This window comes from Miscanthus floridulus, chromosome 12 (genome assembly GCF_019320115.1).
Source record: "Miscanthus floridulus cultivar M001 chromosome 12, ASM1932011v1, whole genome shotgun sequence".
NCBI lineage: Eukaryota > Viridiplantae > Streptophyta > Magnoliopsida > Poales > Poaceae > Miscanthus > Miscanthus floridulus.
The window spans coordinates 38,273,838-38,288,121 of NC_089591.1; the positions used below are offsets into that span (position 1 = coordinate 38,273,838).

The following is a 14,284-nucleotide window of genomic DNA, read 5'->3' on the forward strand; positions in this document are numbered from 1 at the left end:
AGTCTTGCGAGATCACACTAACCGCGTTTGTGGTGTGGCCGCCACCGTGTACCGGAGGAAACAAGGCCCGCGGCGTTTCAACCGGAAGCTTGATAGTGAAGACGGCGAAAGCGGTCCGAGAAAGGCTTGTCGAAAGGCACACCGGAGACCCACTTGCGCGTGGGGAAGGACCGGGGCTATCAATGGAGTTACCCGACTGGGAGCTTGGCTCTTGTGAGGGATTCCTTACGAGGGGCTCCAACAAGGACTAAGGAGAAGCTTGCGCGCTTGTCGATACCATTCTAATTCTTATTTCATATCCTCAAACATACCATCTCTCCTAACACTTCCTCCGTAAAAAACTACACAATAATCCATCTACAAAAGCATTTCAAGAAACTTCATTGGGTCGTCCAAATCGTCGTGCCTACTAAATAAGAAAACTAACTAATCTAATATTAATACCTATAAAAACAATTCTAACTAACTGACTAAACTAAATACACTAACTAATATTAGTACCTATACTAACAATACTAACTAACTGTATTAACCAACTCTACTAACTAACTTCACTAGTTATACCTATCTAGCTAACTTTACTAATTTCATTCACTAATTTTGAATCCTAACCCTAGCTAACAACAATTCTATTGAAGCAACAAATGCACAAGAGGATTACCTCGACAAACCACAGCGGGAATGGTCGGCCGGCGGCAAGAGGATCACCCCAATCCACCTAAGGCGACGAGCTGGCCGTCGACGGCAATGGCCGGCCGGCGACAGGCTTCTTGTGCGCCCAAAGTTGGAGGAGGGTTAAGGGGAGGAAGAGGATGGGGAAAGAGGGAGGTCGTGCCACAGGAAAGCGTCGGCCGCGCCGGCGACAGGAAGGGGCGGCGGCGCAGTGGGGACAGGGAGGGACTGAGAGAGGGAGACAAGGGAGAGAGGGAGCCGGCGGGAGAGGCGCGGCGACGGGGGCTGGGCGACACGGAGGCGGCTGCTGTGCAGCGCGGAGTGAAACAGAGAGGGGGTGGAAGGAACTGGGCCGCGGGCCTCTATTTGGCTCTGCCGCGTCCTGGCGGGTGGCGCGTCACGGCCGCACCCTGATTCGGTGGCATAGCGAGGCCTACCATGTCAGTGACCAGCGGGGCGAGACGTTGCCACGTATGCACCCCTGCCGCGCTGCCATACATGGCGCGGCAGAGTTGTTTGACCGCACCCTGAAATTAGACGCGGCCAAAAATGTTACTTTTGAAGAAAAAGAATTAAGAATATTTAAAAAAAGTGTTAAAAAATCACCACCTCCTCCTCGCGGCGCACGCGCTCGCCGCCGTCGCTGGCCACCTCTCCGTCCGGGACCCGCGCCCGCACACCCTCCTCCTCGTCGCCTACTCCCGCCTCTCGCGGCCCTTCACCGCCGCGCTGCTCCTCCTCTTCCGCTCCTCCCTCCGCCTCTCCGTCGCGCCCATCCGCCACTCCCTCCCGCTCGCCGTCTCAGCCGCCTCCTCCGCGGGCCGCCGCCACCTGAGGCTCGCGCTCTCCCTACACGCCGTCGCGGTTGCCTGGAACCTCCTCCCGTTCCCTCACGTGGCCAACGCGCTCGTCGACCTGTACGCGAGGCACGCGCTCCCGGACGCCGCGCGCAGGGTGTTCGAGGAAATGCCCTTCGCCCCTGACGTCGTCTCCTACAACACGATGATGCACGCGTACGTAAACGCCCGGAGGGTAGGCGTTGCTCGGGTGGTGTTCGAGGAGATGCCCGTTCGGGACGCCACGTCCTGGGGAACGGTGATCGCCGGCTGTGGCAAGGCAGGGCGGCTCGAGGAGGCGGTGGGACTATTTGACCGGATGAGGGAGGGTTTCAGGCCTGACAGTGTCGCCCTGGTGGCGGTGCTTTCATGCTGTGCGCAGCTAGGGGTGCTGGAAAAGGGCCAGGAGGTGCATGAGTACATCAAGCTGAGCAGGACCCGTCCCAACGTGTTCTTGTGCACAGGGCTTGTTGATCTCTATGCCAAGTGTGAGTGCGTCGAGGAGGCTAGGGAGGTGTTCGAGGCCTGCCAGGACAGGAACGTATTCACTTGGAATGCTCTCATTGTTGGGCTGGCGATGCATGGCCACAGAACAGTGGCGCTTGAGTTCTTCCACCAGATGGTGGCTGATGGAATCCAGCCAGACGGGGTCACTCTCTTGGGGGTGCTGATTGCTTGTAGCCACACTGGCCTTGTGGGCATGGCAAGGCGCGTCTTTTGTGACATGGAGGGCAAGCACAATGTGCACCGGGAACTGAAACACTATGGGTGTATGGCCGACTTTCTTGGTCGTGCTGGACTGATCGAATAAGCAATGGAGATGGTCAGGAAGATGCCCATGGAAGGGCACAGTTATGTGTGGGGAGGCATACTTGCTGGATGTAGGATGCATCGGAACGTGGAGGCCGCTGAGGTTGCAGCTTGGCATTTGTTGCAACTGAATCCAGATGACAGTGGGGTGTACTCTGCAATGGCTGGGATCTATGCAGATGCTGGCAGGTGGGAGGATGTCACAAGGATTAGAATGTTAATGGATGAAAGGATTGGCAGGAGGAATCCTGGCTGCAGTTCAGTTACAACATAGCTCAAAGATGGTATCACTATGATGAACTATCTTGTCACAGTGAGATATACCAGAATTCAGAAACACTGAAAGTAGAGATTAGTTTGGCTGTGAGAATTTAGATATATTTCAGGATTTGTTATCGATGAATAGCTTGATCTCTTAGTGATGCCAAATCTTCACTGTCAGGAAGATAGCCATGGAAGTGGACAGTTATGTGTGGGAAGGTATACTTGTTGGATGCAGAATGCATTGGAACATGGACGCAGTGGAGGTTGCAGAGCATTGGTATCACAGTGGAGTGTAGCAGATTTCTGAAACGCTGAAAATAGAGAACATTTCAGAAAGAGGACCGGCCCTAGTTGCAATGATAATACCCGCTAAGACTCCTATACCATTTCATGCGAGAATTTGGACATATTTCAAGATCTGTTACCAGTATATCTTCAGCTCCTAGTGATACAAATCTCACTGTCTGCGGGTGCAGGACCTAACCATTATATTTCACTACTGCTGCAAAATGGGAATATGATGCTGGAGTGTGATCTTGCAGTTTCACGCTGAACGTGATGGGTGCTTTCGTCGAAGAAATTGCAGATCCATGAAATTTGTGGGAACTGGTTTCTCTTGTCAAATCAAATGCTCATTCTAACAGACTAAGGAAGTAATGAATGAACTGAAGCGGATGTGGAAAAATTCCTGGCACAGCGCTGCTATATTTCTTTCATGGGCTGGCTGCAGGTCCGATGAATATATTTCTCAGGAATTCAATCTGAAAGTCGAGTATAAGTCGGACATTGCGCATTTCACATTTCTCTCCCAGGAAATTACTCGCTTGAGACAAGAAAGCAATCAAGTTTACTTGTCCTGCCGTTGATTACACTTCGACACATAATTTACCCATGCCAGTTGGTGTTGTCAGTTCGTTTTCATGTTCTCCAGGCTAAGACTAAGACAAACTCTGGTTCATCTCATTTAAGACTGGCGTGACAGTTCATATCGAAGAAAAGTATCGTGCTATTTGGCTCTGATGTTTAATGGATAGCATGATTGTGAATATTTGACTGATTTTAAAAAGAAATTAAAATTCACACTCCTTCGGAGTAGAAAATGTTGAATTCATATCGTTACTGGATTAGTGCTGTAGTGGTTGTATGAGTGCGTCTATTTTCAGCCTTTGTGCTTCGTTCACAAAGACACAAACATCTTTCCTAAGGTCATTTTCCACTAAGGTCTTGCATCGAACGAGAGAAGGTAGACGAGCTGCTGACGAAACCAATGCACCACATGTCCACATGCGAGTCTACAACAACAACAACATAGCCTTTCAGTCCCAAGCGAGTCCACATGCGAGTCTGCTTCAATCAAATCTTCTAAACCATTTGAATACAGAAAACAAAACCAAATGCGAATACAAATCCTATATAAAACTGGAAACAGAGGAAGTGTTTCAAGATCATTGTTTGCACTATGTGTTCAATAATCCACAAAAATTCGTATTTGAACTTTGAAAAGAGTTCCTACAGCCTCATTCCCTTACTAGTACTGCAAAGTGACATAACAAATTTTCCTCGAGTACCTATTCCTTTTTATCTCTACTCTTAAAGAGCCACGGTGCGAATAATCGACAGATTTCGAGCATGAACCAAAATTCCTGAATTCCCTTTCCTTATGATAGCAATTTCTTGTACAGTTCAGTCTTTCATGACAAAAATACCTTGCCTAATGTCATTCCACACCAAGATAAACTGCTGACTACAACAATGAAACATATACAACTCTCCTGCAGCCAAATCTTCTGAGTTGTTTGAAAACAGAAAGCAAAACCAAATGGTTTCATGAAAAGCATTGTGATTGTACAGTAACACCCTGCAAATCCTATAGAACTGGAATGACAGCAATGCTTCAAGAAAATCATTTGTATGAGGTCGTTTATGGATCCATAAAAAACCAAATTTGAAGAGAGGTCCTTCACAAAAAAAAAGCACGAGATTCAGTTCCTTCAAAATTCCCTTGTTTCAAAGACGGTACAAAAATGATTCTGTAGCCCGCATCGATGTTCTAAAAACACAACCAGAGAGAAATCTCAACCTCTTAAAAAGATCGCGAAGCATTCCTAACTCGCAAGTAGCAATTCTGCAAGCCTGCAAATCAGGAATTGGCAGCTGGACGACAGCAAGAAACAATCACCTGAACACTTTTCCATTTTGTTTAGCAAGCCTACAGCACCTGGCTGTTTTTTCTTTCAGCGCAATTCAATTATGTAGTGTCTGCAGCATAATAGAAGGCTCGTGTAAGTGGTAGAATCTTACCACCTGTGACCGGAAGGTCCCGGGTTCGAGTCGCGGTCTCCTCGCATTACACAGGCGAGGGTAAGACTTGCCACTAACATCCTTCCCCAGACCCCGCACAGAGCGGGAGCTCTCTACACTAGGTACGCCCGGGAGCTCTCTACACTGGGTACGCCCTTTTCTTAGTGTCTGCGGCATAATATGAACCAAAGCAAGATGGAAGAAAGAAGATGACTATCACATTTGTAACCTTTTTATTTCGTTTGAACCAAGTACAACAAGCTTTTTCATGTATGGAATGGCTACACAGATGCTATCCAAGGAGAAATGTAAAAATGTCTCTCAATGAGATGATTCCTTCCACAAATCTGGTACTTTGTTCAATAACAACAAGCCGTCGCACTCCTGATGACAAGACATACAGAGCGTCAATTTTACACTAGAACAATATTAACTATTTAAAAAAATGAAATTCCAACTTGCTCCTGATATGGCACATATATCAGAATCACACACTAGTACCTGGAACAGACAATCCCTCCAAGACTTCCAGCAAGGTACTCGTCGGCAAACAAGTATGACAGTGTCTTCGGCCATGCACCTGGTATTGCACATCCAAAGCCTAAAATAGAGTAAAAGACAACAATTGTATTATTCTCTGAGAGAACCAATTCTGGAAGGGCAGTGTATCATGAAATACAAAAACATCAACAACCGGTTGTAAAGTGAACACTTTGAATGGACAAATTTATTTCTGTAAGCTTAAAGAAGCTTGAGGGGCAGTTTGGCAAGGCTCTCTGGAAGTGATTCTCTATGAGCTTCCAGGCTGAATTGAGGAGAAGCTCTGCCAAACAGATTTTTACTAAGAAGTGAGTCTTTGCAGATTCTATGAAGTGATACTCTAAAATGGACTAGAGGCTGGGAGCTGAAAAAAAAGTAGCTTCCCCTGATTCACTTCACGCACTGAATCACTGTATGCATAGAATATCCTAGAGAATCGTAGAAAATCAATTTCGGTCAGAGAATCTCTGCCAAACTGCTCACACAGATTCAGGTGGAGAGTAGGCAAGAATCGCTTCTCCATTTACACTGGGAGGTGGGAACTAAAAAACCTGCTCTACACTGCTCCCTGTTCAAAACCCACAAGAATCAATTCTCGCCTGCTCCCCACCCTGCTCCCCCACCATAATCAAGTAGAATCACTCCACTAGAGAACCAAGGAGCAGAGCCAGAGAATCTAGGAGTGGAGATCTGCCAAACAGGCCGTCTATTTCTTGGGTTGCTCTGCCTGCTTCCTCTGATTAGATTCAAAGCAAGTTTGAGAAGCCAATTTACCATCAACTCTCCTTAATCCAATGTTGTCTCCATCAGACTCCTAGGGGCTCTGCCACCACCATTGAAATGAGCCCAAGCTAAGAACTCACATTTGCACCACTCATCACATTCAATTCCTACCAAGACTATTGTTTTCGAGTAGACATCAACAAGCTCTGAAGTATTGATGAGGCAACTGGCAGCCATCTGGTCAGTTCTGTCACGATCTACAGCTACCACATGGTTTGCAGTCGGAATCTATGAAGACTTGACCATCACCAGGAGGGCAAGGAACACCAGGAGCAGAGCGCTAGACTAATGATCCAGTCAGCCATTATAGTGGATGAAGCTGGTGAAGGCTAAATCATCTTTGCATGGTGTTTATAGGCAACTGGAAGCACAATGAGAATCAAATAAGGGTTCCTATGATTATTTGACAACATGGGTCACCTGACATGTATTATACCCAAGTGGCAAAGCAACCTAAGGTCATGTCCACTTCAAACAATCAAGTGATCTTCCTTAATCTGGTCTTAGAAGATGAAGGGGTAAATAACCTGTTTCATAATTCAGGCTGTGATTCTAAAATGTACTTATTCATATATTAAACATAATGAGCGATTGGACTTCAGACTGGAACACAAATCTCATTTGCATTTTCCATTCTGATGGACAGCACAATACTGCAAAGGACTTGTGTTGAATGCTGGCCATCAAAATCAAAAGCAGAGGAATTGCAGTTTTTCAGTTATGCAAGTGAGTATACGCAAAAACAAAAAGGGCGTACCCAGTGCAGAGAGCTCCTGCTCTGTGCGGGGTCTGGGGAAAGGTGTCAGTGGCAAGCCTTACCCTCTCCTGTGCAATGCGAGGAGAACGCGACTCGAACCCGGGAACTTCCGGTCACAGGCGGTAAGACTCTACCGCTTGCACCAGACCCGCCCTTCGAGTATACGCAAAAACAAAAACAAAAACAAAAAAAAACAAAACAAAGAAGCGGTGTCTGCCACACAATTAAAAAGCAAGAGGAAATGAATTACATTTTGCACAGTCACTTGTTCAAGTTCGATGCGAGCATAAACATCATTCTTCGCCAGAGCCATGATATCACTGTAGAAACAAGCTCAGAATAAGATACACCAAGAGAACAGCCAAAATGATAATTAAAACTAACATGGTGATTCAGAAGTCATGTCACGGCTACTCTCTTGATTTGACGAACTCAAAATGTTGCACAATGTTATATAGAGAGCATTCCAGAAGGAACTAAGTAATATATAATTACAAAGGTGACATATTAGGGGATCAGCAATGAAGATAACTGGTCTTTGTTAGGCTTCACGAAACTGGCAAAGGGCTAGTTTTTGGAACATAAAAAAATAATATAAAGCAGCTAATGTTACCAGAATCCATACAAAGATTATGCCAAACCGACACACGTGTCAAGAGTCAAGATACAGAAGCCCCCTTTTTCATCTTATTGGATGCACCTAGGATGTATTTTGATGAGCAAAAGATCACCAATTGGTAAAAGGGGTTTGCTACTTGGGGTTTAGGAGGATGGTCAGAAAATTGGTAGTGTTGTTACTATACTGAACAAACATAGGTCTACTCCCGAATTTCTAAAAAGGTACAGACAAAGCACTATCCAAAAACCAGATGAAAGTGAAGCTTTCAGTAGTTCTAGACCCACAAGAGACCTTTTCTCTTCCATTTGAAACACCTTGTTGATATGCATCTTGCTATCCAGGGAATTGACAGATGATAAGAATGTCTAAAGCACTGAGTAGAAATAATGTCCAAGGTCATGGGGTGGCTAAATAAGGATAAGGTAGCAATTAGGATTTCAGCACCTGAGTACCCAATGCAGAGAGCTCCCGCTCTGTGCAGAGTCTGGGGAAGGGTGTCAGTGGCAAGCCTTACCCTCGCCTGTGCAATGCGAAGAGACCACGACTCGAACCCGGGACCTTCCGGTCACAGGCGGTAAGACTCTACCGCGTGCACCAGGCCCGCCCTGAGTATTACTACTTTTTACAGAAACAATTCATATATAGGATCGCATTACCCCTCTCATTCCCTCAAAGATGAATTCCACAAGAAATAAGCAAACCACTTTGACCTTATCAAGTGGGCACCCAATGGTGTTTTGTGGGTCAGCTAGCTTAGTTCATTTTCCAGCATGTCATTCTAGTTCATTTCAGCAAGTTTTGAGTCGACCCAATGATCCAAAGCTTGTGGGACTTGCTCCCTATTTATCATCTCAAGAATCTCAAAATACACACCCCCTTCCAAAAAAACAAGCCGTAGCTGACCAAAATAAGCATTGCTTTCATTGTTGGAAATAACAAATAGAATCATATAAGGAACAATATCTTCAAAATGGTTTTAATTTGAGGTGCATTGTGTCATTGCACAAAGATGCATGGCACCATAGCTACAATGCAACAGTTCATCTGGCAGAGGCTAATTGGTTACATTAATACTACCTACAGCCATAAAAACATGTAATTTAGGACAAAATTTAGTCAAACCATGCAAAATCTCATAACTTTGAAGGATTTTAAGAATATACTAGAAGAAATTAATGATTGAATATATGCATGGAAGATTGCAAGTCAAATGCGCCAATACTTTTGGCCAGAGGGAGTACAAGAAAACAGAACAAGATAGCAGCATGGCAAAAGTAAATGTTACAGTATGCAAACCTGAGTGAGTAGACATCATGGAGGGATCCATTGTCATCAACTATAGGAATTGAGCTTACTCTATCTGGAGAAGAATGAATGGACATAATAGTTCAATTCAGCAACTGTTACTTTATAAAGGCTGACAGCTACAAGCTCAGAAGCAGCACATGCCAAAAAGGACAGGCTTAAAGGAGAATCTCCAGACTGGGTAAAAAAAACAATTAATCCTCAATGTTGCATTTTCTTGGCATTTTAAATGTGCTTGATATGAGTTTATTGCACATATTACAGCTTCATACCATAGATCCATCTGTCAAAATCACTAGAGTTAACAAAACCATATAAAATCCTCCATAAATACGGATATGACCTGGCTCACTAAGTTCTCCAATTGGCTAGTAAAAATGCATTTCCTAATGTGCCACTGCAGGAGCAAAATAACAACAATTTGTAGGGAACACAGTATACAGATCTGGGTGTGACACTTTGCAAGTTTTGCAGGAATCTGACAGCTTAAAAACTGATGAACATTTGCCTTCAGCAACTTTAAAAGGTATGATTCAGCAGGACCAAAAAAATGGATTATTTTCTGTAACAAGTAAATAAAATCATAACAGATGGAGACTAAAGTGATGTGATGCAGATCCTACTGATCATCTCAGGTGTTATTTTGTGTATTTTCCATGGTACATTAGTTCATACCTTCACTGTTGAACTGAAATTGTTATCTGCATTATTCAAGAAGAACTAATCACATACTTAAGTTGATTGCATAGTTCGTGATTGCCGTTTATGATCCTAAGAATCAGTTGAAAGTATGAATACGAATGTTGCATCTGAAATGTCAGTGTACCTTGAAGCAGAAAATCCAGGCAAGTATTTAGAGGAGAACTCAGTAGCAAAGTTCTGAGTTGCCTGCTACTTGACCTCCCCGTATGTGGAGACCATGTACCAATAGGAATACTGAGAAGCTGATTGTGCAGAAGGGAACAGCCTTCAGCCTGTTCTTGTAGCTTCGAGCAAAGAACTAAAAACATCATCAAGATTAAAAAAAAAACATACAATTTAACACACAGGTGAAATTAATCAAATATGAACCAGTATTATAATCTTATAAAACAATATCATACATTTCAAAATCCCCTGGAGAGTTGCAAGATTAAGGAAAGGCATCCCTGATGAATCTGGCATGCACTTAAAGATAGGAACTGAAGATATTTCATTTCTGATTATAGTCAGTGCCACATCCACTAAATTATCTGAATCCTTAACCTGAAGAAAGACATGTAACACCATAAGATTTTTAAAAAAAATACGTACTATAAACCTTTAGTTACAATCAATACAGAACATTCAAATTAAACTACCCCCACCCACACACAAACTAAGGTGAAAGAATATAGATGACGAAATGCACACAACTAAAACTGCAGGTCAAATAATTAGAAGGAAATGATATTCCAAAAACAATTATATTTATGTTTATCTTGATTCAGTGACATCGTCATTCATCATAATCATATATATTTTCCTACAATCACTTGATATTTTTGAGGAAATTATGGCAATAGTGTCAATTTATCCCTATTTCAAGGCATTAGACGATTTGTAATTTTTCTGACACAAATGGCATTAACCTTAATGTTGTATTGGAGACCATATCGAGAATTTCATACAGATGATATATTTTCATATTTTGGAAGTGCTGATCTTGCAACTGCATACACATCGAATCAAATGAAAGAATCAAGCAAATATATGGAGAAGTACATGGATTAATGGCCTTCTCTGCATGGCAGCACCATCAGGCCCACCATAGAACTGTAGCTTTGCTTCTTTCCAAGCAGAAATGGGATGCATTTCAAGCTCTTCATTGCCAATAACTCGAATGTTTCTCTGCAACTGCATAGCAAATGATAATTCATAAGAACATAAAATGCTTTCAAGGAGAAATAAAGTAATTTATTCCACCCACCTTTCTCAACATTAATACAAAATCTGATGCAGTGAGCATGCCTGTTATGGTTCCCTGATGGTCATCCCAAAGAGGAACCAGAGCAAGACCCTATGAGACACAAAAAGTTCAAAGCTATTCTTAAATTATTAAATCGATGCCACGTATGCAATGCAGATGAAAGAATTGCCTGCTTCTAGGAGCGATTTTGTTGTTTATTATAAACTGTACAACATAATAGGAAAACAAATTAAACTGCTTCTTAATAAGGCAAATAATTGCTAACACAGCTTTAAAAATTCTTCAATAATGAAGGTAAAACAGAGCAAAGTTGAAGTGAGAGCAAACAAGCACCAGAGGGAAAGTGAACGATTGGAAGCAACTCTTGCAAGCACAGTAACACACATACCTCGTCATGCATTATTTTAAATGCTTGTTTAACAGGAACCTGAGTGTCCAAAACTGCTAACTGAAATGTTCACATGAAATCAAATTATTCACATAGTCTAAAGAGAAGCGCTGACTTGAAAGAAATAAACCTAACCTTGCTAGAAATAGGAACAACGTCATATATGGTATTGCTTAATAATATTCCAGAGACCACATGGCGGAAAACTGCTATTTGCACGCCTGGCTCCGGGGGCATCTTTGTTTATTTAAGGCCACAGTAAGTAACAGACCATTAGTTATCAGGAATATGGAGAACACGAAAATATAATGTCAAACTTCTGAGACATACTGTTGTCAAAATGATACCCTCATCCACATTAGTTCCTCTGATAGAAGGCTCTGGCTGCACAACAGGTTGTACATTGTTTTCCACAAGCACTTCATTGCTGATCAGTCCATATTCATCACGTACAAAGGGTTTCGCCTCATCACACCTCCAGACACCATCAACCAAAAACCGGTACTGAATTGCACCAAAAGGTCATATAAATGTATGTGGCACAGAAAATGTCACAGGAGAAACAGAATATCGTATGCAAATAGCTGGGCAGTGAGCACTGGTATAGCAAATATGCACTACTACAGTATCATGCTCAAATCGCTTGCTAACCATTGAACAGAACCAAACAATCACATGTGAACATCATAATTGACAGAACTCACAATAACAAGGGTGTGAATTTGGTACCGATGTGCAATGTTATGTCCAAGAATTACATTGATAGATGAAAAAGCAAAACATCAAATATACAAATCCATCGTGAATATGTCAAATATATCATGTTTCTACAATTGCTGGGATTGAAAAACATCTTGAAGTTCAAAATAGTTGTCTGGTATATGCAAAAGTAGTTCCAAGTAAGGTCAACAATTAAGGGGCATTCAGGATTTATTTAGTGTAACTGAAAGTATTAATTGCCACTAGGGAAAAAGTGGTGCAATAAAGAAACTCCCTGTACACGTGGAAAGAAATGACAAATATAGAAACCTGAGAGACAGAAGTGTCGCTGTATTTAATCGTCACTCGCTTTATAATGGTGTTAAATGGCTGCTTTCTGATGCAACAACTGCAATTGCATTCTACTTTACAGCAGGCATTATGTAACGGCCAAAACCTCTTGTCGGAAACGAGTCAACGACAGAAACCATGGGATGTGGGCTGTCCTCCAACACCTATGCCAGGTCTGCCATTATAGCATGCAAACTTTATAACACTTTATCTCTAGCAATGGATAACGTTCAAGTGCATGCTCTGGATACATCTGTTCATGGTTTACGCGATGTTAGAACTCGAGATTGAACTAAAGTACCAAATAAGGCAAATTAACCAGGAGATTCATCTGGCTGCTAAACTGAAATATGGTCGCAGAAAGTAAAGGACCATGTAACGTATCAATAGTCGACAATGCCTCATACCACCCACGATCCATGTATATGGGATCACAAGAATACAAGATGCTTAATTCCAATGGTCATTTCACATAAGACCACCATCCCAGTGTTTACTAACCACTAACCGTTACGCGCCACACCAAAATCCAGCAGGAACAGCAGTTTGTGTAGAAACAGAAATACAGAATAGTTCTCCACAAGAACTGACCACATTTCCCCCTTATTTGTGCAAGGATCATCAGTCTAGCGACACATGTAAGCCCAAACATACCGCTGTCCAGAACCTCAACACGACAACACCCACCTGCCACAACAACCAACTAACCGTAGATGCATTGCCACCCCCCAACCATAGGAGAAACTAGTTCGTCATGATATACACGCGAAAACACACCAAGCTCGTTTCTAGGCAATCATGGAAAGTAACAGGCCACACTAACAAGGACGCCTATCGTGCAAACTAAAAGGCTTTCTTCTATGCACAAGGATACCAGCCAAGGACTACGAGGCCTAGGTAGACAGAGCAGAGTAACAAGCAGTGGAACACACTCAAACTAGGGACGAAAGCAATCAGCCAGGCAGAGAGCAAAGAGCGAGCTGAATCAGAGCAATCCGAGCAGCGACCCACGTCACCCACCTGGTAAACCCCGGGGGACAGATCGAAGACGACCTGGAACTCGGCCCCGACCAGCCCCATGGGACACTCCCTCCACCTGCAGCCACAGCAAACACGAGCAGGGACAAGGAAACAGCATTACACCCCTCACTCGCCCTCAGCCGCCGAGGCCAAACCCAAACCCAGACGGCCAAAAACAAAACAAAACGAAAAGGACCCCGCCTTCGAAGCACCCCCGGCCTCGAGATGGAACCTCTGGGTGGGCGTACTCACCCGGTGAAGCTGCCGCAGAAGGAGGCGCTGCGGCCGCCGTACGGCCACGAGAAGCGCTGCAGCACCATGGCTCCGGGGACGAACCCTAGCGCGACTGCGCGAGCGAGCTAGCTAGGTAGCAGCGCCGGCGCCCTCGACGCCGACAAGACGACCGACCAAACCCTAGCCCCGCGAGACCGAGCCCATCCGCGAGGACCCAGCCGGCCGGCCGGGCCGTCGGATTATATGGGGCGGGGCAAGGCGGAAGAGGAAATTTTTGGTGTGAAGGGGGGCTCTGCTGAGCTGGGGGTGACAAGCGAGGGGAGGAGTGAGGAGAGAGAAAGCGGGGGGTGTTGGTCTGTTGGATCGCGTGTGCGCCTACGCCGTCCCCGCCCTTGTTTTGTTGGGTTGTTGGAGGGTACGGCACGCTCCTCGCCTCGCCTGCCCAGTGTTGCGGCTGGTTTTTCTCCTTTCCTCCCTCTCCTTTTTTTTAAAAATTGGGTTTTTGCACTGAAATCTCTGGGGGCGCTTGTTCTGTTCTGGTCCTGCCCGGTGTGCTGGACTCCTGGTGCTGGTTCTTTGGGCCGGCAGGGAGTGATTGGCTCTCCTCGTGGTCTGGTTGACGTGGTTTTTACCCTCTCATCTTTTGAGCCCTTCTCACCTTTTTTACGCCTTTTATTTTATGAGAGCTTTTTGAGCTGTGTCAAAAAAGAGAAACATGTTCAGCAGTAAATGTTTTGTCCTCTAGTGCACTTATGAT

At 44.3% G+C, this 14,284-nt stretch overlaps 2 protein-coding genes across 3 annotated transcripts; one reads left to right on the forward strand and one right to left on the reverse strand.

Moving 5' to 3' along the window:
* The first annotated feature begins 1,170 nt into the window (after positions 1–1,170).
* LOC136495727 (pentatricopeptide repeat-containing protein At5g61800-like) lies at positions 1,171–3,663 on the forward strand. The gene is made up of 2 exons (XM_066491581.1): positions 1,171–1,183; positions 1,265–3,663. The coding sequence occupies exons 1-2, from the start codon at positions 1,171–1,173 to the stop codon at positions 2,317–2,319; spliced, it is 1,068 nt and encodes a 355-aa protein (XP_066347678.1). The 3' UTR covers positions 2,320–3,663.
* Positions 3,664–5,093: 1,430 nt separating this feature from the next.
* LOC136495395 (sucrose nonfermenting 4-like protein) lies at positions 5,094–13,889 on the reverse strand. Of its 2 annotated transcripts, XM_066491335.1 has the most exons (13): positions 13,546–13,889; positions 13,294–13,369; positions 11,554–11,727; positions 11,359–11,460; positions 11,224–11,283; positions 10,836–10,925; positions 10,631–10,762; positions 9,991–10,132; positions 9,714–9,887; positions 8,879–8,942; positions 7,214–7,283; positions 5,385–5,484; positions 5,094–5,267 (listed from the first exon to the last, which is right to left on the reverse strand). In XM_066491335.1, the coding sequence occupies exons 1-13, from the start codon at positions 13,611–13,613 to the stop codon at positions 5,176–5,178; spliced, it is 1,344 nt and encodes a 447-aa protein (XP_066347432.1). In that variant the 5' UTR covers positions 13,614–13,889; the 3' UTR covers positions 5,094–5,175. The 2 variants fall into 2 exon arrangements, with proteins under 2 accessions (XP_066347432.1, XP_066347433.1); XM_066491336.1 differs by lacking the exon at positions 7,214–7,283.
* Between the last annotated feature and the right edge of the window lie 395 nt (positions 13,890–14,284).